This window comes from Opisthorchis viverrini, assembly GCF_000715545.1.
Source record: "Opisthorchis viverrini unplaced genomic scaffold opera_v5_121, whole genome shotgun sequence".
Taxonomy (NCBI): domain Eukaryota; kingdom Metazoa; phylum Platyhelminthes; class Trematoda; order Opisthorchiida; family Opisthorchiidae; genus Opisthorchis; species Opisthorchis viverrini.
The window spans coordinates 153,849-177,085 of NW_008751776.1; the positions used below are offsets into that span (position 1 = coordinate 153,849).

The 23,237-nt window shown below is 45.8% G+C and overlaps 1 protein-coding gene across 1 annotated transcript in view; it reads right to left on the reverse strand.

Moving 5' to 3' along the window:
- T265_13925 (hypothetical protein) overlaps positions 1-23,237 on the reverse strand; it is a gene marked incomplete at both ends in the record, with an annotated part of 53,240 nt that overhangs the window by 3,976 nt on the left and 26,027 nt on the right. Inside the window, 5 exons of the mRNA XM_009171193.1 lie at positions 1,571-2,429; positions 7,666-7,958; positions 11,705-11,878; positions 14,288-14,420; positions 17,277-17,693. Of these exons, the coding sequence (XP_009169457.1) occupies positions 1,571-2,429; positions 7,666-7,958; positions 11,705-11,878; positions 14,288-14,420; positions 17,277-17,693 (1,876 nt within the window). The remainder of the gene's footprint in view (positions 1-1,570; positions 2,430-7,665; positions 7,959-11,704; positions 11,879-14,287; positions 14,421-17,276; positions 17,694-23,237) is intronic.

Sequence of the window (23,237 nt, forward strand, 5' to 3'; positions counted from 1 at the left end):
CACTCCAGTGGAGTTCTAGACCTACACCAACTGGTGGTAGTGTCGGTGATAAGCACAACGGTATCATCCCTCCCGAGATTCTTACCAAAAACTGAACAGAAACAAAGCGCCTGTCAGTCAAAGGTCTTCCATGACGCATCAACCTACTAGGATTGTTTATCACACTGAGCTCCGGCAGGCAGACCGGTCAGTCATTATCACAATGTTATCGTGAAAGCAAACGAACCCGAATTGTCGATAGAACGCTATCGAAGAGGACCTGGATATGGAGAGATTTGAACTGTTCACTGAATAGGTGGCCCCAGATAAACTATAACAACTGGGTTAGCAAAGCATTACTGACCGTCCGGCAAGTCGAAATCACTATCACAATAATACTGCAACATCGACTGTGACCGTATTTTTCTTCCATATCGTCAACTGACCACACTGAAGTGCCATTTCTCTTCGCTACTCACTGGCGTTCATAGTTGACCATGGTGAAGTTACGTGTACCAAAAGGCGTGGTTACAGCTGCCACAGCTCGTTCACTGCGGGTAAGAAGAATAAGGGAATGCAAGCCACATGTTGGGGGCACTGACCTAATCTGTGCACGCTATTCGGGCCACAAACAGCCACAAGCGAACCTACCAACTCGACGAGTTAACAGATAATAAAAGGTGTACTTGTATCACATCCACCTAGGCCAGTACGGTGAACCATAGAGCGACTATCCCGATGGGGGTTTCATCAAAGGGCATGGTAGCACAGCACAAAACCAAAGCAGTAAGACGGATGATTCAGCATTGAATCAGCCCGTTGATTACCAAGTACAACCTCCTGGTAGATTACAGATGATAAACTCCGATCAGGTCCTGGCGTAAATATAAACGAACGGACAGCTGTGCACACACCGCACTGAAGACTTCTTCCAGAACTATGGATTATACAGACAACACCACATACTGCGCATATCAAGGGAGCGTGTGCCGATTGTGACGGCGATACAGGAACACCAGCAAAATTGGTTGGGTTGACACATGCTAGCTATCCGAATGGGATCCCACGAATGGTTCGGAACAATTATGAATACATATCAGTTGTGCAGTGGTGCGGCACTTACGTTGCCGTAATCAGCTATCTCAAACCTTGTCTTTGAAACTTTCGTTTAGAAGCCACTCTGTCTACAACGAACTGACGCAAACTGCCATCTTTGATGTCTGGTTAACTTCAACTACTCCCTGGTCCCCGCCTGCGCAAAGTAGAACTGCGATAAATTTGCGACCGCTTGAGCGATTACTTAACGAGTTGACTGGGCACAGACATACTCCTCTGATTGCTGCGCTTCCCTGAACACTGCGAAGTGGATCATATCCTCGTACGGGTACTCCATGCCTGGAGTGGCCTTTCTTAAAACCGTATGAGAGCACCTTCTACCGCACGTCGAGGAAATACTAGCATGGTTGTTTCGATCCGACTGATCGAGTAACATTAACAATTTGGATGGAGAGCGTCACTGAGAGGGTCGCTCGCAAGAGTGGGCATAATTGAAAGCTTAAGTCAAATGAACAGGTGCAACAGTAGAACTTACTAGTTACTGTTTCTTCTTTTGAAGACATTGGCGTATTACTGCTATTATTCGCCGTAGTTCTGGAGGGCTGTTGTGAACTGACACCGCGGTGCAGCGCCATATTCGAAGCAGCACGAACGGGGACAGGTGATCCCATCGAAGGCGCTTCACGTTCAGTAGGGACCAAACTCTCTGGTGCACAACTTGCTTGCCGCATCATCGAGCGGTGTTGCTGAGGTAGTCGAGCATACTGGGAACTAGCTGCCAATCCCATTGGAGGTGCTTGGTTTGGCAATACCTTGACACCAAACATGAGCTGGTTGGTTTTAGACTGTGTCGGAGCAGGAACAGTGGCTAATGGAGGAGGACTTAAGGCAGGCATGTTGGAGCATGTTGGTCGACTGAACAGTCCGTTGGTCACATACTGATTGTTAGGGGAGGAAGATGCGGCAGCCGAGACCGAACCATACTGAGAGAGATGAGCTCCGACGGCTGGAGGGATTTGGACGAGATTGGGACGTGATGAGAAGCGGTTCGAGTTGTTTCCCGACCAGTTTGTGGCATCTAGGGCGTTGTTATTATGATTGACTAGGTGAGCATGCTGCTGACGTTGTTGGTGTTGTTGTTGATGACCACCAGTTGAATGAGTGAAGAGAGAGCTTGAAACTCGTTGGATTCCGGGATCGATGAGCCCATCGCTGGATAAGGTGCTAGGATGTGATGCGTTGTAGTGGTATGAGGCAGCGTACGGATCCATTACTGCACCAGCCGGAGGATTACGTAAGTGCGTTAGTTCTCGACTGACGCTGCTTGAACGCCTGGGAGGATTGGCAGGTCTAGTTTGACTGCGTGAGCCACCATCAGAACCGTCCACACACAACTATAAACGGGAAAGCAGAGGTGAACACTAAGTACACCATCTTAAACAAATCAATATCTCACAGTTAGTGACACGGGTTTGAACTGAAAGCAGGTCGGTTGAGGTACGGAATACAAGCCACTTAACGTTGGGAGGGCACGGGTCTACAGGTCGAAACTGAATAAGGACCAGCAGTGTGACTAACTGTAGAACAGTCAGATGCAACCGACATCCCTGTGTTTAAGGAAATCAATCAAGTTACACTCATGAGACGGTCACACTGCGGTTTTCAGATGAAAAATGTACTTGACTTCAAAGCAAACGGTGAACATAGGACTGGGAGAGATACGACGGCAGCTCGTGGCAACGGTGAAGTCGACGAAGAATTAATGGATGGATGTTAATAGTGTTGATATTAGTTTGCTGTCTAGCTCGATGAAATTCGGGTGGCTTGAATCAGGTTACAGCACTTTAGCCATTATTAATAGTTGATATAAGTAGTTTCATCATGACTATAATTGGCACCGGCTTTATTAGATCAGTGCGCAAGCAAAAAAGTGATTTTCTAATGTCATTGTCCTTAGAAAATCGAAGGTGAACATTTTTCAGCGTGATGATAGATCAAACGAAGCATATCTCCGGTTCGGATACTGTTTTTAATGGGCTTAGCAAAGAACCAGCAGTAGGACAAAGGTTCAATGCACAGGAATTGAAATTGAACGCCACCACTCTTGCACAGAGGGCTTTGGTTCACGGCACCACGAAAATGGTCACTGTGTGGGAATCGGAGAATCACAGTGTCTCCAAGACACCTACCCGTCCCTAGTTTAAAGACGAACTGTCCTATAAGACACTTTTGGTGGGGAGAAATGGTTAAGGGCAGGAGCAATGAAATCTGAAGCGCTTACTGATTGAAGAGACCGGTGTCTACCTAGTCATCCAAGGGCGAAATTCTGCCCCATTAAATGGAACGATAACCCCCCATCTATCTTTGGACAAATGGATCGTGGTGGATGCCAGGACCCCTTGTAGCAAACGGTTCCCGTGGATGACTACTCACAAGAAAAAGAACAGTGATCGTATTCCGTAGTTTACGCTAGGTCTACTCAGTGACTAGTCGTATCAACTGAGATGAGTCTGAGCAAATGGATCGTGGTGGATGCCAGGACCCCTCGTAGCAGACGGTTCCCGTGGATGACTACTCACAAGGAAAAGGACAGTGGTCGCATTCCGTAGTTTACGCTAGGTTTACTCGGTGACTAGTCGTATCACCTGAGATGAGTCTGAGTTCGTAAGATGAACATACCGACTTGGTCTCACCTCAAAGATTTACATTCGAGAACAGACTTACGTTGTATTCTATACTTACAGATGGGCCTCGTAAGCCCAGAATGCAGTAAGTGGGAGTGTCTAAAACCTTTCCAGGGTGTCAGTAGATCGGGGCGTGGGCAGAGTATTCCAGATGGGGCCCGACGAAACTTCGATAAATTGAAAGGAATACTTCAGGGTGTCTTCAGACCTTACAGTTGTGTAGGGCCATTCTGGTGCACTTCCATAAATGGCCAGCTACTTCGAATTTACTCTGACTAACCACACTCAGATCTCTTACTTATTGAACTTGATTTCTGTTTGATATCAGTTTTCGGAGGTCTTCTTGTGTGTCCAGAACGATCACGTCACCGGAAATCCCAACGTCATTTATTGGAATGTAGAATGGACGGCCAAATAATCAAGTTGGATGAAAATATCAATCTGTAAGGGGTCCAGGTTACGTGAACCTCCGACAACACAGCATTACCAACGTCTGTTCGAAAGTCAATACAGAAAACGGGTGCCCATGTCTTCCAGGAGAAAGGAACGGCTAAAGGTACGTATATTCACTCATTCATACCTCGGTGACATATACAACGTCGCCGAACCTGGCCAATATTTCAAATGTTTCCAAAAATGCAGTCACTTGCGTAGAACACCGACGTCACGAAGAGCCGGCTTTTACACTGCATCATCACACCAAAATCTCTCCCGCTGGGATGAATCTAGAATCGAATCTCAGGGCTAGTGTTGTTCTTCTTGGTTCGTTCAATGGTTATCCGACTCGAACAACATTCGCTTCGTCCGCTGCACACAGAGCTGCCTGTGCGTCAACACCACGAAAGCTATCTGACAGTTTGGCACGTGCCAGCAGGCGGTTTCAGGGATGGGGGTAGTTGAACTCAACAACAAAGGGTAGCGAAACTCGACTAACACTTGAAGGAAGTGACTTTCATTCACAAAGCCCAAATGGTGCGTTTGGATCCTAATCGAGCGTAGCTGGACGTAATTCGGAGCGACCTATTTCTAGTTCCCTTACGGCTATGTCCGGGTTTCGTTATATCGTCTACAACGACATTCAGATGGCCACTCAAGGCAATATTTCAACTGTTGTCGAGTTGAACTATCCAGCTTTCTAGTCTGGCATTGGTTACTGAGTGTTACTTGGTCTGCTGCCCACGCCGTAGAGATGACAAATTGCCAATTGAGGTGCAATAGGCAAACATATTTGATCAGACTTCTGACTTGTTCCCAACCTCAACGGCCGGCTTAGACCGCCTCAAATCCGATTTGGTCAATTGCAGCTATCAATATAGTCACGCCAGGTTGGTTCACAAAAGTCTTCTCAGTGAGAAACATCTAGATGCACTAAAAGCTTTACTAACGAGGAGTGATATACTAATAACAAAGCCTGACAAAGGAGTTGGAATAGTACTTAAGAACAGGGATAACTACCTTAGATGATGCAGATCTTGAATGACACTTCGAAATTTAGCAACTAGCAAAAGGCGAAAGACCAGACCCAAGCAATTGAGGTAAAACCAACAAACTGTCTGAAGCGCCTGAAGAACGAAGGTTTAATTTCAGAAGTCTTATTCCAACGCCTGAGACCGGCCGGTACCACAATCCCGCGACTTCACGGTCTGCATAAGGTTCATGAGAAAGATGTTCCATTGAGGCCGATTTTGGATGTGTAGTTGCCCATATCATCCAACTGCCCAATAGTTGATCGAGATTTCAGAACCCGTACGCCGACATGCCGGTATAGTCCCTGTGACACTTTTGAGTTTGTGGAGTTGATAGAAGAGGTTGATATTGGTTCCAGATTTATGTGCTCTTTTGACGTAACTTCCCCTTTTACCAACGTTCTGCTCTTGGAGACTGTAGATTTTATCTGTGATCACGCTGACTCATCAGATTTAACAGTCCCAATCCTCACCATCTCCCTAAAGAAACTACTTCTTCACTGTACTTTTAACGTCCAATTCCAAAATCATTCCACATTTTAGCGAAAAGTCAATGGAATCGCCATGGGTGTATTCTTTCTCTTGCTGTTGTTCAGCGGAGTATGTTCAGCCACAAGCTCAACTGTATCCCACCCGATTGACACCGGGCACGTAGTCATTCCAAATCAGTCATCTCACGTCATTTACTGTGCACCAGTATCCATCCAACGGCTTCACTTGACTACAGCTGAGGCAGTCTCTATACGCTTGCGAGACCCGGTACTGTGCTGTCAAAAACGCATCGTGCGAACGCTGAGTCTGCCTTGGTCATGTGACACAAGTCCACCGACTAAGTCACTCAACGGCCCTCTAGACTGTCCTACAGTATCCAACTAGGTGCGACATGGGGGCGCACACAACCAATCGATGGTGTCTCCACGTTTTGCATTTCACTAACCAATCTTCGTTCCGCATTTCATTTTTTGCCCCTATTTTAACCAAGAAATATGTACTGACCTGAAGACGAGATCCCGAAAACATTACTGTTCGTCACTGGTTTCCTTTTCAAACCATGGAGATAGTTAAAGATTTGTCTCTGACAGGTCCACGTTCTTCTTCCCGGCCCACGTTCCATTCACTAGCGAATTACGAACTAAGCGAACCAAATGGTATTGACGGCTTTCGGGCTGGCTGATTTTTCATTTCATGTTAAGATTTGTATCCTTGTCTGGGACGTAAGAGTAGGACTCCTTGAATAATTGAGGCTACATCGAGGTTTTGAGCGACAAAGTTCCGACAAACTGTTTCTTGACCAGCAGACTTTCTTTTGTCAATATCGAAGGTAGTTTGTGTATTTGATTCTGGCCTAAAAGCAACCAATGTGTTCTCATTTGGTGCTCATGGCGTTCGATAGTCAACGCACTGCCAGACACTTTCTCAAGAGCCCCACTGACCAAACCAGGCGGATTAGAATAACATTGTTTCTACCTACTTCATACGAGCGGATTTAAGATGACATCAAGTCTGAGTAGCTATCGTGGAACAACCCACCGCAGGTGACAAACACAATTTACCACCAACCTTGGACAATTGATACAAACATCAGGAGTAGGCTTATTATCAGCGAACAATTTGCCACACGGAGTACTTCTGTTTGGAAGTGGTAAAAACAAGACTAATAGAGAAAAACGCCCGTAAGAACAAGACAGTATCGGATCAGATACAAAGAAAAACACTCAACAGACACCGAGACCTTCCAGATTTTCCGGATAGAAGGGCCCATGTCTTAAAGAGTAACAGTAGCAGCTGTACGACATGTACCCCCTCGTCGTACAAGGTGAAGTACTTCAAATTAGTGGCACCTACCGTGTCTGTTATGGTCTCTTCACAAACGTTTTTTTCAACCAGAGGAAAAAGCGGATTGGTTCGAACTTTGATGAACGAACACTTTATTCTAGAGCTGTTCAAGATAGGCAGATTATAACCCACCTTCCTTGTCAGAACGATGTACATGTCCCTTAGTGATTTCTCCGATCCATCGTCTTAATTGTAGGACAAAATGGCGTGCAACCGATGTTTGCATCTTTACCCGCCAAATGAGCTAAATGAGCCTGAAGGCTTCTATTCGGTTCACAGGGAGCACCAGGGCTCTCCTGCTGTGGCTTGACCAATGCCGTTCAGCGAATCGAATTCGAATGTCAGCCAATAATGGGGAGCATCGGGGGCCTTGGAATCTATCCGAAGTTCGCGATAAACGTCGATGAACGCTACTTCTCCGACGCTGAACGATTACGAATTGGCGGATTCAAGCCCTTAAACGCAAGTTGCCATTACAGGGAACCACGCTAACGGCAATCATTCGTGTGTGTAACTCATTGGATGTCGCATATGGCCGCTCAGTGTAAGGTCGCCCCGACAACGCATTCAAAGCCGAACACCTCAGAACATGCTCGGTCTCTGCCAAAAAATGAGCAGCAAGAGGGAATTGTGTTCAAACTCACCTGACTTCCACGACGCACCAATCCTGGAGTGACGGAATTGTAGGCAAGCGGACGATAGCCACTAGGATTACCAGTACAGCCGTTTGTGGCAGTAACTGGCAGTCCGTTGGATAGCGGGGCGGCTGGATTCCGTCTACCGTACTCCGATTGTCTTCGCTTGAACGTCGACGTGCCCGAAATGATCGGAGTGCTGATGAATCCATCTACTTGTATCATGTCAGCCGCGGACGAAACGTGGCCGCTTTCGGATTGGACGGGCGGCTGTGTGTTGGCCGTGGATGACGGTTGGGGCGCTGAGTAACGGGGGACGAAGAACAAAGTAGGGGAGAATATACGAATGACGCATGTACTCTGGCATTTAGTTCCAGGTCTAGAGACTCACGGTCAGCGGTCAGAGTGAAAATGGTTCAAATCAAGTGGTACTACCCCCTACGTGAGAAAATTTCGACAAAATGATCTGCTGAATCACAGGGAAGGATTCGGAGACGACCTAAGACGGACTTCAGGTAGGGCAGTTCAGATAGTCTGTGGCCGCAGTGCCCTACAGAGCCAGTGGTCGGCGACACGCACTGCGTAGTTGTCAAGTAGCCTATCACATCGAAGCTAGTCCCAGCCAATCACAATAGTATTGCTTTTTTCTTATTCTCAACTGGCCTTCTGGTTCATGCTGAGTTCATGACCGTTCCAACGTGAACAGCTGATACACGGACAGTATATCTTGAAAAGCAGAGTAACCTGACAGGTCATTTTGGAGCTTCAGAGCTGCGGTTTATTGGTTCATACCGAGGATACCGATGACTGTACATGTTGAACAAGACTTACGAAGTTCTCACGGGTATGAGTTTTCTAACAAACAGGTTATCTCTGATGTAGTTTAAAAACGGGAATGTGGGCAATTTCTTATTTCGTACCATCATAAGTGCACGAATAATATAGTGGAAAGAGAGAAGTGGACGAGAAGCTGTCGATCAGCTGAAAACGGCTTGATGAATCAGCCGCTAGGAGAATATTATCTGACATCAGTAGGACAGGTGTAAAATTAGACCGGGAAGGGAGTGGTTCATGGTTGTTTCATCATTTCTAAAAATCAGCACGGTGCACAAAACGAGGTTGTTGCGCGAGACGCGATTATCAACCACCCGACGTATGAATGGCTGGAGCCTTCAGTGTATTTTGAGGCATCCTGAGACGTTATCATCCGGATTCGTGTTCATCAACCTCCTGGAATGCTAGCTGATGTTCACACCTTTGTTCGAAGAAGACACGAATGACTGCAGGTGAATGGAACTACCTGCATGATCCACCGAAGGCAGGTGTTTGTGATCAGATCCTGTCAGAACGAACGTTCATTAAGACCTGGCGTGGCTCATCCGTGACAGAAGGGTATCAAAATATGGGTGCATACAACAGGCGAAAAATTCGTACAAGGTACAAGATACTAAAGACGTTCAATAATGAGCCTGCAACAGCCAAAAGTACTACCTTTCGTCCATCAATCGAGCTTCATTAATTCGCCTCGTGGCGATCCAGCCATACATATGACGGTGGGATGTTAACTAACTGGAAAAGGCGCAACAGAAGAGGAAACCAACTGAAGGAAAATAATGTAACTAAGGCTCACACTGCTGGAACTCTCGTTTACCATACTTTACAACTGAATTTGATGCGCGAAAGTACCAAAGTACATTTCTTGACACACAAATAAAGTTGCAAATGAGTGTATAACTCCAGCCAGGTACCAGTTGGTAATCAGGTGGGAAATGTCGCTGAAGGGAACTCGAACCCCAAGAACCGTTGGTAGGCTGCCCGGGAGTTCTCATCATCCTTATAAAGTGTTGTGTTGTTCATCATTCAGTCAGGTGCAAAAACGCGGGGTCATGTTTACTGAAGTCCAGCTGTTGTTCGTGTTAATTTCATTATTGGATGAGTAAATGGTTACAAAGACGTGAACCAAATCGAGCCAACATGTGGATTCGTGCACAGTTCCAGTTGCGCGATGCCCACCGTCATCGTCAGCAACGGCGACCGACTTTGTTGTAGCACTTGTTACGATCGACAGCACATCAAGTGGGCTTTTTTCACACGGTTTTTAAAAGCAGTATGTGCGACTGTTTAGCAATGGTGCATCTGGAATCGTAATGAGATATTATCTATCCATATGAAGATCCTTCCCTTAAAGCTCTCCATCCCTCTGTAAAGCTTCCACGTCTCCAATACGACCGAATCCGTTTGGTGTTTTCGAGGCCGAAATGTGTTAGCATTTCAGATTCAGCGGTGTACTTCCCTGGACTGGTCAACCCCCAATTATTTTCTGCTACGGCAACGTACGCCATAAACACAACCAGACTATCAGCAAACAGGGTCCCGGAAAACCAGAAATATCAACAAATGGAAAATGAGTACTACTGTGAGCAGGCCAAAGTGGTTAGGACGCGATTCACTGACCGCAAGGTTCGTGGTTCGAACCCGACCTCTGCCTCTCGACTTCCCCTCCCTAGGCTTAAACAACCTGGAGTTAGGCACTGAGCAGGCCAAAGTGGTTAGGACGCGATTCACTGACCGCAAGGTTCGTGGTTCGAACCCGACCTCTGCCTCTCGACTTCCCCTCCCTAGGCTTAAACAACCTGGCAGTTAGGCACCGAAAGGGCGCTACAGCTGAACGAAAGGAGCGAATCGAAGTGTTGCTTGTCAGCTTGTCCCCCAGTAGGGAACGAAACCCCTTCTCTCAGGATGACCTTTACGGGTGGATTGTTGTACTGCACGGCACTAACAAGCTCCGTGATAAAACAAACCCATTGGACCGAACGAGAAAGGCGAGCATCCTGAGGCTATCGAATCAGATGACGATCATTGTAAAGTTTACTAAACAGACACACCGATGGATGGGCAAAAATAACACAACACTGACTGAAAATGACCCGAAAAGTATCGCTTCCAGTGGCTACAAGTATATTTTTAATTTTTTTTGGAAACGGATATTCCAATGACATTTAGCCAGTGCAAAAACTTCTCAATTAATGATTAGGGCTAAAACGATGGGCGCACTTCCTATCACATGTTGTTTTTTTACCATCAGCGTAAAGTGCACACGTCTATCAGCGTCAAAATACGTATCTATCAACATACATGAGTGAACCGGCCTGATTACATGTAGTTAACGCCCGGTTGCAATGGGAGAACACATGATCGCATCACAATGAAAAAATCAGTCCCTAGATCTAAAAAAGGCATAAATGTCATTCGGTCAAATACAATTTATCGGACGGGTCAGTATAAACCGCACAGTTCTACCTGTGATGGGGGTAGTAGGTCGGAAAGTACAATGCCCGTTTTCCTCTTTTGTCACAGATGTTGCTATGCTGGTCGAAGGGGACTCCGTCTCCCCAAACCTGCGGGCAGCCGCGCGTTTCAGTTCACTCAGGTTAGTGTAGACAGGTGCAGGGATGGCTTGGTTCGGATAGAGTATGGGTCGAGCTCTCTCTGTGGAACCAAATCGGAGAAAGGTAAGAAAATCGATAGGTAAAACACGAGAAACGACTCAAAAAGATGCGAAATTAGTCGTCAAGTACGAATGATTTACTGGTTGGTTGGACAAAGTCACTGTCGGTGATGTTTACACGCTCAAAAGATTCTAATGATCGAGTTCACATACTCATGCCAATTCAACTGAGAGGTCAAAGAAGGAAAAGTATTCATTGGACGTGAGGTGACCAGCTAGTGCTGATAGCAACCAAGGCAAGAATAGGTTCGATATCCTAAAGAATGTTAGACCACCTCATTCTACCTAGATGAATCCGGGTGTGGTGTGACATTGTCCTGCTCAAATAAGCAAGCGTCCCTTGGTGTAGAACATGGTGTCAACAGCAATGTTGTTCTTAAATCAAACAAAAGATTCGAAACGACCATCATGATTAGGAAATCGCACCGCATGAGATTCGGCCACACGTGGTTTCCTAACAGAGAAGGATCATGTTCCTGATGAACATCCAACTAGCGAAACCGGAGTCGAAGACCAACCAGCAACCTATTGGTTACCCACCTTCATGTGTGGCGGAATCAGAAGCATTTAAACGTTCTTCATCCTCGGTCTCCCCATCCTCCGTATCCTCCGTGGTGGCACCTTCTCCATCGTCATCCTCTGACGCAACGAGGAAAGAATTGGGTTTGTTGTGCTTTGGAGAGTCATTCAGTGGTACAAAGGTGCTCTCAAGCTCTGTGTGAGGAGAAAGGTTATGGACACTGGGTAGTTAGGAATTTGTAGTGAACACCAGAGAACACCAAAGGAAATGGCCACGAAATCGGTAAAAATTCAAAGGCTGCTACTATTATAAATGGGATTGAACAGCAACATCAACAAGGGTCGAATGGATCAATACCGCTGGCTGCGTAGCGGCTTGCATGACAATTAAGACGAATGATCAATTAAGTTATCACGCTAACAAAGATTCCGCTGTTTAGTGATTCTACGGACGTGGTACGCAGAAAATAATGCAGTTCTTGTCCACAGAGAGAAATCAGGGGAAATTGTTGGTTTGCCATGACTCGTTTATCCCAGTGATTTCATGTTTTGGCGCTCAGCAAAGATAGTCACAAATGGCTGCAAGAATCTCCTGCATGAAGAAAACTACTCACAAGGTTGCTGAAAACTCTTCGACAGCCCACGACAGGTTTCGCCCTTCTTGAGGCTCATCAGGTAGGTGCAGTCCCGAGTTTCCATCAAACTTATGTTCCACTTGCAAGCATCCTTTTTAAAATGTTTACCAGTTGTGGAGATAATTTGGAGTCTCAAGCATGGATTTATCCTGCACGTGAAATCGATCGATACCGAAGAGCCTAGAGACACAATAGAAGGGTTTCAGCTTTGTTAGGAATCTCCAGAATGTACATCTGACGCGCCTCTCGCAGAGTTTAGATTCGCCACCTCCCGGTTAAAACCTACCACCGGCTCATTAACAATGAGGGCACCTTCCATCTAGATGAGACATGGAACTACAATCTTTCAGCCAAGCAATTCACAACATGTGTTCACATTTAGCTGTCTCCTAGAATGTCTCTCAGCAGAAGAGCCCGCGTGACTTGGTCTATTTTTCTGTTCTGGGTGAACTTCCGATTTAACGCTACTGCTGATTAGCCACCAGCGGTGAAACTGTACGGAGGCCAGCCGTCTCTAATATCCGAACACCACATCGTTTGGACGGATGTGTCACGTGCAGGACACGGGCCAAACGAAGGCATGCCCTGATTGGTCAAAATGCCAGCCAATCTGAGTCAAGCACCTTTGACTAGACGCCTCTCGCCCCCTCACGGAGATTCTGGCACAGCCTTGTGGAACACTCTGTGACTAACCTATAAATACAGTTGTAATAATTTTCCTTTGTTTCCATAAAGGGCTGTGAAGAGCTACCGTGCCTTTTGATGTATCATAGTGGGCGGAGCAGGAAGCCAAGGGACCGATACAGAGTTGCACTACCGTACATCAAGACACAACAGAAACACTAGTCGGAAGGTTGCAAGTTCAAATCTCATAAAGACCGTAGGATGTTCACTGCTGCCCATTTCCAGCAAGGATGTACAGCTGTATAGTGAGTGCTTCTCCGCTCTTCAGCAAAGAGTGACTTCAGTTGCGGGACGAGATTCCGCTCAACAGTTGAGGGTGGTGTAGCTTTTCAGGAAATCGTTAATGTGTCCGACTGGCGTTTGGCTCGTGATCACCCAACCTCAACGAGCAAACCTATAGTGATTGTAACCAACGTTATCTTGTACACGCACCACATTCGACCTGCTTAGTTGAACTAATGCAACAAGATTGGAACTTTGTGCTGTAAAGTAGGAAAAATGATGCCACTGCTGAAAACCGAATAGGCACAATTGGACCATAAGGAGTGGTACTTATTGTCAGACAAGTTTCACGGGACCCGATTAGAGCGGTGCTTGTTGGAGGGATGGCCACCACTGGGGAGTATTTCGATATCATTGTATTTGGTGTTGGGATACGATGCAATGCAGCAACACATACAAAGGTGCATCAGACAAACAAGATGACGACGTACTGTTTGATGTTTCCCCAAAGAAAGTACATGCCTATGCAATCTATATGAATACGAATAGGCTGACAACACCAACATACTGATATTTTGAAAATCCCGACTATTCGGTTTCCATCTATAGGAAATAATCGAAGCAGGCGTTGTTGTGATTTATGCTCCTCCAAGATAGTTAAATGATGTGTTGATGAAACCATAGAACTTGTTCAAAGGTTCCCCTAACAAAAGAAACCTGATTTCAATGGTCAACAGGCATTCAGTGATGGGTGAGTCAAACACATTTGAGTTGTTACGCCCAGAAGAAGCAAGGGAAGCCCACTAGCCCGAAGTACAAACAAGTCGGGAAGCAAGGTCCAACGAGACCTGCAGTAAAATGAACGAAAAGGCAGTCAGTAAATGATAACGTCGCTGAATTCGCCGGACACTGTGAATTGCTTAAGTCATAGCTGTCGTGGTTTCCGGGACCAAAACACACGTGACCCTTGTCTTCGAAACGGAAAGTGACCTAATGTTGAAGTTGACCGAATTCACGGAATCCCAGGACAAGCAAACAGAAGACGCAATATATATGAACTTACCCAAAGGAGGAATACTGGAAGCGGCAGTGTTGGGGGATGCTGGTTCAGCAGAGGCACAGTCCACATGTTCAAACAAACTGGCCGAGTCTCCTGCGTGATGGGTGCCAGACAGGGAGTTGGACGTGTTACTTGGCTGAAATAGATAGAAATTATCAGTTGGAAAAAACAACCAATGAACAGAAATAAAAAGAGACATCAGGCCGTAACAATAGGAAGGGTAATACACTTATCTATCACGATGTAGGGGGTTTCCTGGGGAATCGAGGAGGGTTTTTTGTTTGGAGGGTGGTCTCTAGAACAGTATTGAGAGGATTAAGCACTGCTTTACGCTATTTTATTGTCCAAAATAGTCTGTTCATCTGTTTTTCCACAACTAAGTAGGTGATGCGTCGCCCCACATATCAACCCTCCCAACGCACCTCCGAAGGACCGAAACCCCCTCATAAGAGTCACTTTTGAGGATTCCTGCGATAAAATGTCAGTAACCATCTAAATATTCCACATTCCTATCAACGGTGTTGATCGACCATTGGGATCTTCCCCCAGGTTACAGTCAAGGCTTCCTAGATCAGTCGACTGGGAAGAATCAGGCAAAGCTTAGCTGAGGACCAGTCTAAAAAAATCGTCCAGCTGTAACACGCTTCCGGTGCCTACCTGCCGTGCCACCCGAAGGAAACACGAGGGCTGGAATACCGCCAGGTTGCCCAAGCCTAGACAGGGGAAGTCGAGAGGTAGAGGTCGGGTTCCTTCTGCATCACTAGGCGAAGTTCAACAAAACAAACAGCAACTGCAAAACAGGCACTGTGCAAAGGGATACGTTATGCCGCGCATCGTGGTGCCATGCTCCTGATTGGTTGCCAGTCCGCTTTAGTTCACTCACACTGCACGCCACTGTAACTAGCGTGTGAGAGCCGTGCAGGGACTTTGTGCGTCGGCCTAGGGAATAACAACCAGAATACAAGAGTATTTGAGTTAAACTATTGACTACAACTTTGGTACCACTACTTCAGACTGTGGCTTGGTATAGACTCCGCCAACTCTCGGTAGTACTAATTTCTACAGTCATCTAACACACTGCCGATCCATCTAGTAAGCTCAAATTGAATTCAGCGCCACTGCGATGGCACACGATAGGCTGGCAGTAACACAGCCAGCGCAATGTATCGTCACCCGATGTATGCGTTTGGGTATGTTTATGCTGGTAGGACTAAACATGGGAAGGATAATGACTGTCCCATATTCACGACCGATCCCCAAACCTGAAAACAGGCTGCCATGCACCAAGTATGTCGGCACAGGCTGGTTCTAGCGAGTTATATCCATCAGAGGCGAAAATGTGAGTGGCCCACTGACTCAAAGATCCTTCCGTGAATAGATTTAGTAAATCTGGGGCCACAACACTATATCTTGACTCGCAGGGGAACGGGTGGACTTTTAGTAACAGAACCCCACCGCAGTGGTAGAGTGCACAATACTGTGGTTCATAGTCAATCTGCATTTCAGGGCAACGGACAGTTCAACTAACTTCTTTGTCTACTGTTATGTTAGGTGAGCCACCTACCAGGTTGATAACGGGTAACGATGAGTTAGGGGTCAATGCCGGATGTAGCCTGAGTAACAGCTACCATTTCCAAGGCAGCAGGCCTACAAACCGCCCAATATCGTTACGAAAAATACAGATAGGGAATTCATCAGAGACTAGGAAATTCAAGTGAATACCACTTGAACGATTGAAGAAGGATTAATTGCAAGACAGGTATTGGTACAAGCAACTATAACTTTGACGGTTCGATGTACCACTAATGGCTAATACATCGTCAACTGAGAAGTGCCAATCATCGGTGTTGTCTGCTCACCCCACACTCCGCAGACGGGAAAATATCAGAAAACGGTAAGACAGACTGATAGAATCAAAAACAGTGTCAGCAACTTGCTTAGCAAGCGATGTATGATCAGACATTCCTTATCTTGAAACGTGTTCTACAAGAGAGTTCCAACCAGCTTACTTTGTGTACAAAATAGCAGAACTTAAGAGATCTTTGTAGGGGCTTATGGTACTTAGTCTCTCTTTCTCCCTCTCCCAAAAGGACACTTCGCTGGATGTCTTGTATGGCTTTCGAAGAAACGGAGATCAATAACAAAGGCTCACATAAGTGACCGTGAGATTCAAGGACAAAAACAGGTCAAGTTCACAGTTCAAGTGAGATGAAGATCGATAGTGATTCTGACAGATTAGTAAATATGAACCCTGGTAAACGAGTGCACTTTCATTAGAAGCGGAATCGTAATATCCAGAACAGAAAGTCTGACGGGTTACAATCAATGTGCTTCTTTAGGATAGTGCGTCTGGCAATCGTTTACCGGAGGTGATCACGAGTCGAATAAGAGGTGAAGCGAACACAGCGGTCGCTATCAACCGATACGACTTCGCAAATCTAAGCCAAAATATTCATGGAAAGAGCTGACGCGACAGAAGAATAGAATGCCCCACAGAACTGTCTGTGTTCTAATAACTAGGTTCATCACCGACCAGACGTATTACCAGGCGAGGACACAAGGGCATCTGTGTGACTTTCCGATGGCAGACTGTAGCACGTCAGTCTCCGCTGCCGGTCGGTTAGGCTATACCGTAGTTCGAATGAGGTCGGAGATCGACAGCTGTCGATCGACAGGTGGTGTGCTGCAGTAGCGGTGTTGGGCGTAGCTCCCCGTCATACTGCGTGTTTGCTTGTGAAGGCTTGTAAACAGACGAAACGACCCAAACGTTTTCAGGACACCAACGGTTATAGACAAGTGGAAACACAGAGAGAAAAAAGCAGCTGGGACAGGAGAAAGCAGATGTTGAACTAAGCCTGCTGACAATTAGTCGCAACGGTCCCTAATGGTTCTTTTGTGCCAGGCATAGGAAACAGGCGTGCAATTTCCATGGAGAAGGTAACATCCGAGGAGAAGGCAATTTGTATACATCTGACAATATTTGTGTACTTACTGATTGAGGACAAAACTTGGCTTGATCTGACATATCTATGGACCCGTTGTGAGGAGACGTCATGCGATTACCGGCCAGGGAAATAGCCGCAGCAGCGTTGGCAATCGCATTCCAGGAAGTGCCGGTCGAGTGGGTGGACAGAGCGGACTGAAGGCTCAGCTGAGACGAGTGACCGGATAGAAGATTGGCACGTTGAAATTCCAAACCTGAAGGGGGTTTACCGAACCGCATCGCGGTGCGTACGTTGGAAAGCTTGCGGTCGCCTGCATCGATCTGTGAAGAGACATGGGCAACAGCTTCGTCAATAGCATGTTCTGTGTCTGAGGGTAAGTCGTTAGGGTCGAACGCGTGGTTTCCGATGGCTGAAATGCACTCTTCAATCGACTCGGCATCACTGAAAATGGCAGCGTGAGAGTCCTGTGGAATGGAATGAGGAATCCAACGGTCAGTCTTTCACTAAAAACAGTGAGCAACAAAGGTGAGGTTGGGGTTATAAGTAGCTAATTTCGCTTGAATTCATTTGCCTACCGATAAAAACTGTGACCAGAGTTGACTGCGACTGGGTATGGTTGTGCGCGATTCTCGCAAAAGTCAAGGCTAACGGGAGGAGCATAGGCATCAGAATCCTATCAGTAGGAATAAAATGAACCAAGGAGAAAAGTCATGAATTTTACCATGAGGGCATGCAAACGTTTCGGAAATACTTTCGTTCAAAAATTCATTTCAGTCCATTTCTAAATTTCGGAGCGCCTTACCACTCATGTTGCTACCATTCCGATGTGTGATAATGTCCAACATTGCTCGTGCTATGAAAGAAATTAAGTGGCAACTGGTAGACCCCAGTTAACCAGTGACTGGGTGAGCGAACGGAGAGCCGCCTGGGCTGTCTGCGCATCTCGGCATGCACACAGTCGAGAACATCACAACAGTGTTGTATGTTTACTCAAACCGTTGTTGTCAGTCCCATACGCCTTACGTGTCACCAAGTACTTTCATAGCATGGCGGAAAACATCAAAGAGTTTACTTTAAGTCTAGCTATGGCCTATAAATCATGCCAGGAACAGGATGAAAAATGATTAAGTATTTAGGGGGCTTATCCCGAATGAATGAATAGTCAAATATAAAAACGGTGGGTACACCGGACAGCCGTATTAATAAGACTGTTCAGAAAAGTTGAAAGACCGCCTGGTTGCCTGGATACAGAAACAGCAAGAGAAATAAATAGGGAACGGAAATTCATCAGCTTTGATTTGCCAACCTCTGGCGAGCGTTATACAGCACATGACATCGATCGGCAGCAAATGCTGAGACGTATTCAACCAAGCGTAAAAACACTCAACACAACGGAAGGTAGATTGCATTGAGGGTATCCAAAACTTCGTAGTGGTCGTTATTTCCACTACTGGATTCACACCATCCTGAAAGAGATATCGAGGACAGTGCACCTCGGTGGCACGACAGAGCCGTCACGATTTACAGTGCTGCACGTTTTCCGCAACCAAGCGAAAATTTTCCAATCGCCACGTTCAGGATTCAGTTAAGCCATCGTATTTCTTCCATAACCATTGATAACTTTGCCTTAAATCTAGTCCGATGCATCCCATCACACGTGTACGACCTATTTCTGATATTTCAACATCAAGAACTGGTTGTGGCGGTATTTTTTACCGTAGCAACGGGGAGGATCATAAGAGTTCATCTTCCGAGTCCAAAAGATAGTGTATGAGCGGTCACCTGATCATTCACGTGACCAACTCATCTTTGCTTACCGTTCCATGAATTCCGTTCGCCTGTGAGCAGATTCAGTGTAATCAGATTAGCCTGAGATAATAAGATTTCTCCGACCAACATCCCACAGTGCCGCTAATTTCCTTCAGAATCAGTGCGGGTGCGAAGCCATAAGTTAATCGCACAACAAATACTTGCGTGTGCAGGCATCAAGCCAGAGTTCATTAAATCAGTACCGCTTACTAACATTGTCATCTGACCTATAGCAATCACAGTTTGAGTGGGCCTATATTGCTTGGAAAGGTTTTCTACTTTATTAGATGAAGGCGAAGTTACACACAGGGATGGACGATAGTAACAGAAGACCCCTGCGGAAAATTACGAACCGAAATACGGAAGATAAGTTTCCCCGTCAATCTGTCCTTTCATCCACGACGCATTCTTTAAGCTATTCGAAGGCCGATAACTTGGAGTGGAAAATAAGGCAAGTAATATAGGCGAGCTACTTTAGGAAGTTGGAAGGGGCTCAGGCTCATGAAGCACACCTCCATTTCGCTCCAATTCAGACAGAGCAAGCACAATGAATGAAAGATTCTCCATGACAAATTCCAGTAGAGATGGAACAAGAGGGAAAGGCGCCGATAAAAATACACTGATCTGATAATCACTTCGCATGGATTTTGACATTTCATGCACGAATATTCGAAAATAACAGTGTGATTTGAATAGTACTTGATTCACAGGGGCTGGCTGCGTACTTACCTGACAACAAGCTCATCATCCCTTAAATAGTCAGTAAACAAGAGGTCGCAAGATATCCTGTTGTCTTATTAAGTATAAGGAAGCCCAATAGGAAGTTTAGCAAAGTGATTATCAGCCTCCCGTAGCTGAATGGTAGCGTGTTCATTCTCGCACTTCAGGTATTTCGGGTTCGTATGTAAGACATGCCTTGTTGATGATTCTTGACAAGTATGAAACAACTACACGATGCTTCTTGGTTTTTCATCATTCACTCATTTCATCGATGGGATAAACCCACTTTAGAAAGGCCTAAAAACCTTCTTAAATGGACCACCATCAGCGCTGTCTTTTCGAACCACCTGTCCATCAACCTTAGGAGGTAAACTGTTCATTTGCATATTTCTAATAAACACGCCAAGATAAAAAGTGTGTTGTTGAGGACGAACAAACAGAGAAAGATGTGAGAGCAGTCACTTATTGAAGTTGGTGGATTAGAACAAACTGGAAAAAGGAAAGACGACGCCACTCTTGCCGAACCTTGTTGCACAGTAAGATAATCATTTTGTCCTTAAACCCGTTCACACATGCTTGAACAGGACAAAGTGACATAAGGATGGCGACGATGATGATCAGGTAACCTTTGTGGTTGTACGGCAGCGAAGCATCAGTGTCAGGTGATGAGGGATGATGAGAAACTCAAATATGTTTGCTAAACAAACGACGCCAGTCATTGGTCAAGGGCACGAGGGGGATAATCAATTAGGGTCTTCTAGAGGCCACCTTGGAGTTAGCCCATTTGGGAGTTACCGAGCGTAACCCCTTTTACGGCGTGTAACATCTGATAAGACCGGGTGGCTGTTGATCTGTTCGCCGAGCTTAGCAATTGATTTGCAAACGTTTCGTCACCATTCGAGGAGACATCAATACACCCGAGCTACCAACATTCCAACACATTGCATCTGATAAGACCGCCCAACACAGGACCCCAAACACACACACACACACAGACACTGAAAAATTGAGCGAACCAACCAGCAACAAGACTTGTTAAGCCGTGATACAACGTACAAAGTAGTTTACCTGAAGAAGCGCACACCTGTGTTTTCCAGCGCGCCAGTAAACCCTATTCAAACAGACAGTCCGGCACGTTTCACACTGTCTTAATCCCTCCAGAGAGACTGTTCTTTCAAACAGCCCACCTACGTAATTTTAAACATGTTGAAAACCGAGAAGTGTTGCACAGCTGCTTCATTCTTGTTGAGAAAAATCAGCAGTGTATCAGTATGTCAGCACCGTACGCCTCCCTAGGACTATTCGAACCCGAAACCTCTCAATAATTGGCTGAATACTATACTGTTCGGCCACTTGCAGTTGATCCAACCTCTCAGATGGAATGCTCATGCATATATATTACCCTTTCTGAGCAGATTGCTTCCAGTTGGGTGGTAGTATGAGAATTTGACTGGTCCCTAGGAGTTCGTTTCGTGCTGGAAGACCTTCTGAATACAAATCAGTTTTCCCAATCCCGCCAAATCTATCCAGAGGGACACCGCTACACCCATATTATTGTCGTAACTAGACAAATCGTCACAGCGATGTCTACTGAGGACAGTCCACTCCTGTTACACGCCAGGCATTTTGGATGATGGTTTTCCTAAGAAGGGCATTGTATTCACTCTGCAAACTATAAATTGTTGTGAAAAAGGGGCCTCGAGATGGTTGGAACTCTAGAAATGTCGAGACAGATTTATTATTCACACGAGCTGGACCTGTTGTCACCTTAAACCGGGTGACAGTTATGGGCTAACAGGTTTATCGCGTGTGTGGCACCGGTAGATCGAGTATGGAGACCTATGCACACGAATCTAGATAGGAATGCTCATCTCGCCAATTTGGTATGAGTAGGCATTTGTCTAGTCGGCAAACGGAAATGTAGCCATTGTCTGATAAACAACAAAAATGCTGATGAGTCAGTCTCAGCGCGCCGATTCGAAGAACGATGGTCGATCGATCTACCGTTGAAGCAAGCGAGTGGAATAACACTGCCTTGAACAGTAACAAGTTCAGATGAAAAAGTCGAGGTATACGTAAGGAGTTGGACTTTTCGACAAATACACTCATTTGCAAATCAGTCTGGTTTCTACGGGGGAATCTCAGTGACTCTCTCGTTTATGATGTTCTTCAACTGAATGTGCTACACACAAGCCGCCTCATGTTTCAGTTGGTACGATATTCGACATATCATAGTATGGGTCCATAAAGGACTTCTGCTCTCTGTGGAACAAGATTACGAATCATACGGCCTAAGCACTTATTAACGAGTCCAGGTAACCCTACTACTGGCGAGTAGTTAGACAGCGACTCTCCGCTAAAAACACATAGTCAAGGCGAGATTGTGATCAAGAGCACACTGCATAGGGTGAAGTTGATGGAGATTTTCGCGTTCGGTAATGAGAACAAGGGTAGCTGTACGAGTAAAGCACATCAACGACAACGGTCATATTTACAGATGTGGTTGGGGAACATAATTTCAGTGATAATATAATGTGGCGGTCTTTATCGCCGTTGTCGTCTGTACTAATGGTGGTCATGGGCGCGTCTACAAATATTTTGACCGAATCTGTGGCCTGTGTTAGGAGAAACAGCGGCAGAGAAGGCGGTCCACGCCCTGAGAGCATATAGATGGCCACCTCCCAAAGCACCTTATTGATGTTTCAGAATGACAAAAAGTAATCTACCACCATCAGACCGTTGGCCATCCATGCACTGGATGGATGAAGAACTTCCTCTGTACGTTGCGACAAGATCAGTAACGTGACAGTTAGTAACAGACAACCAGGGTAGGTAATGGTGACCATACAAGGCTGAAGGCATCTTAGGTCATAGGCACAGCATCAGTAACCGAAAAACGAGTGGGCTAATAAATAACGTACTACTACATGAAAGCCTGGTTTCTTTACAGGGTTTGGTTTGTTTATCCCTTCGATTTCAACCCATGTACGTGGGCAAGGAAACCAACAACAGTGTGTGGTTGAATCCCTACCGTTCGTAGGCCTTAAATGATCTTTGTGCGATATTCCTCCTTGGAAATCCACCTTCTGGAGGTACGAAAATGCTTTCCCAGAGAGTAGTTCCTTGTTGGGGAGTTGCTGAGCTCATTAAATGAAGGACCCGGATGTTTCAAAAACTTCATTAAGTGTGCGATTGAGAACTCTATATCGTCTAAAGTGAAGACCTCAGATACTTACTATTCTTGCGGTGTTTCGTGACTAACAGGTGGTTCAAAACAGGAACCTGTAAGGTGATCACTATCTAGCCAAACTCGAATATGGAACATAAAACAAGATAACGATAGGTATTCATTTATCGTGTGCTGTGTCATCCTGTGTGTTCTGTATTCCAACTGTGATACGGTCCAACCAATAGTGGTTGTCGTCAGGGCTAAACTATCGACCAGGTTAAGTCAAGCCCAATAGAAAAGAGCAAATCAT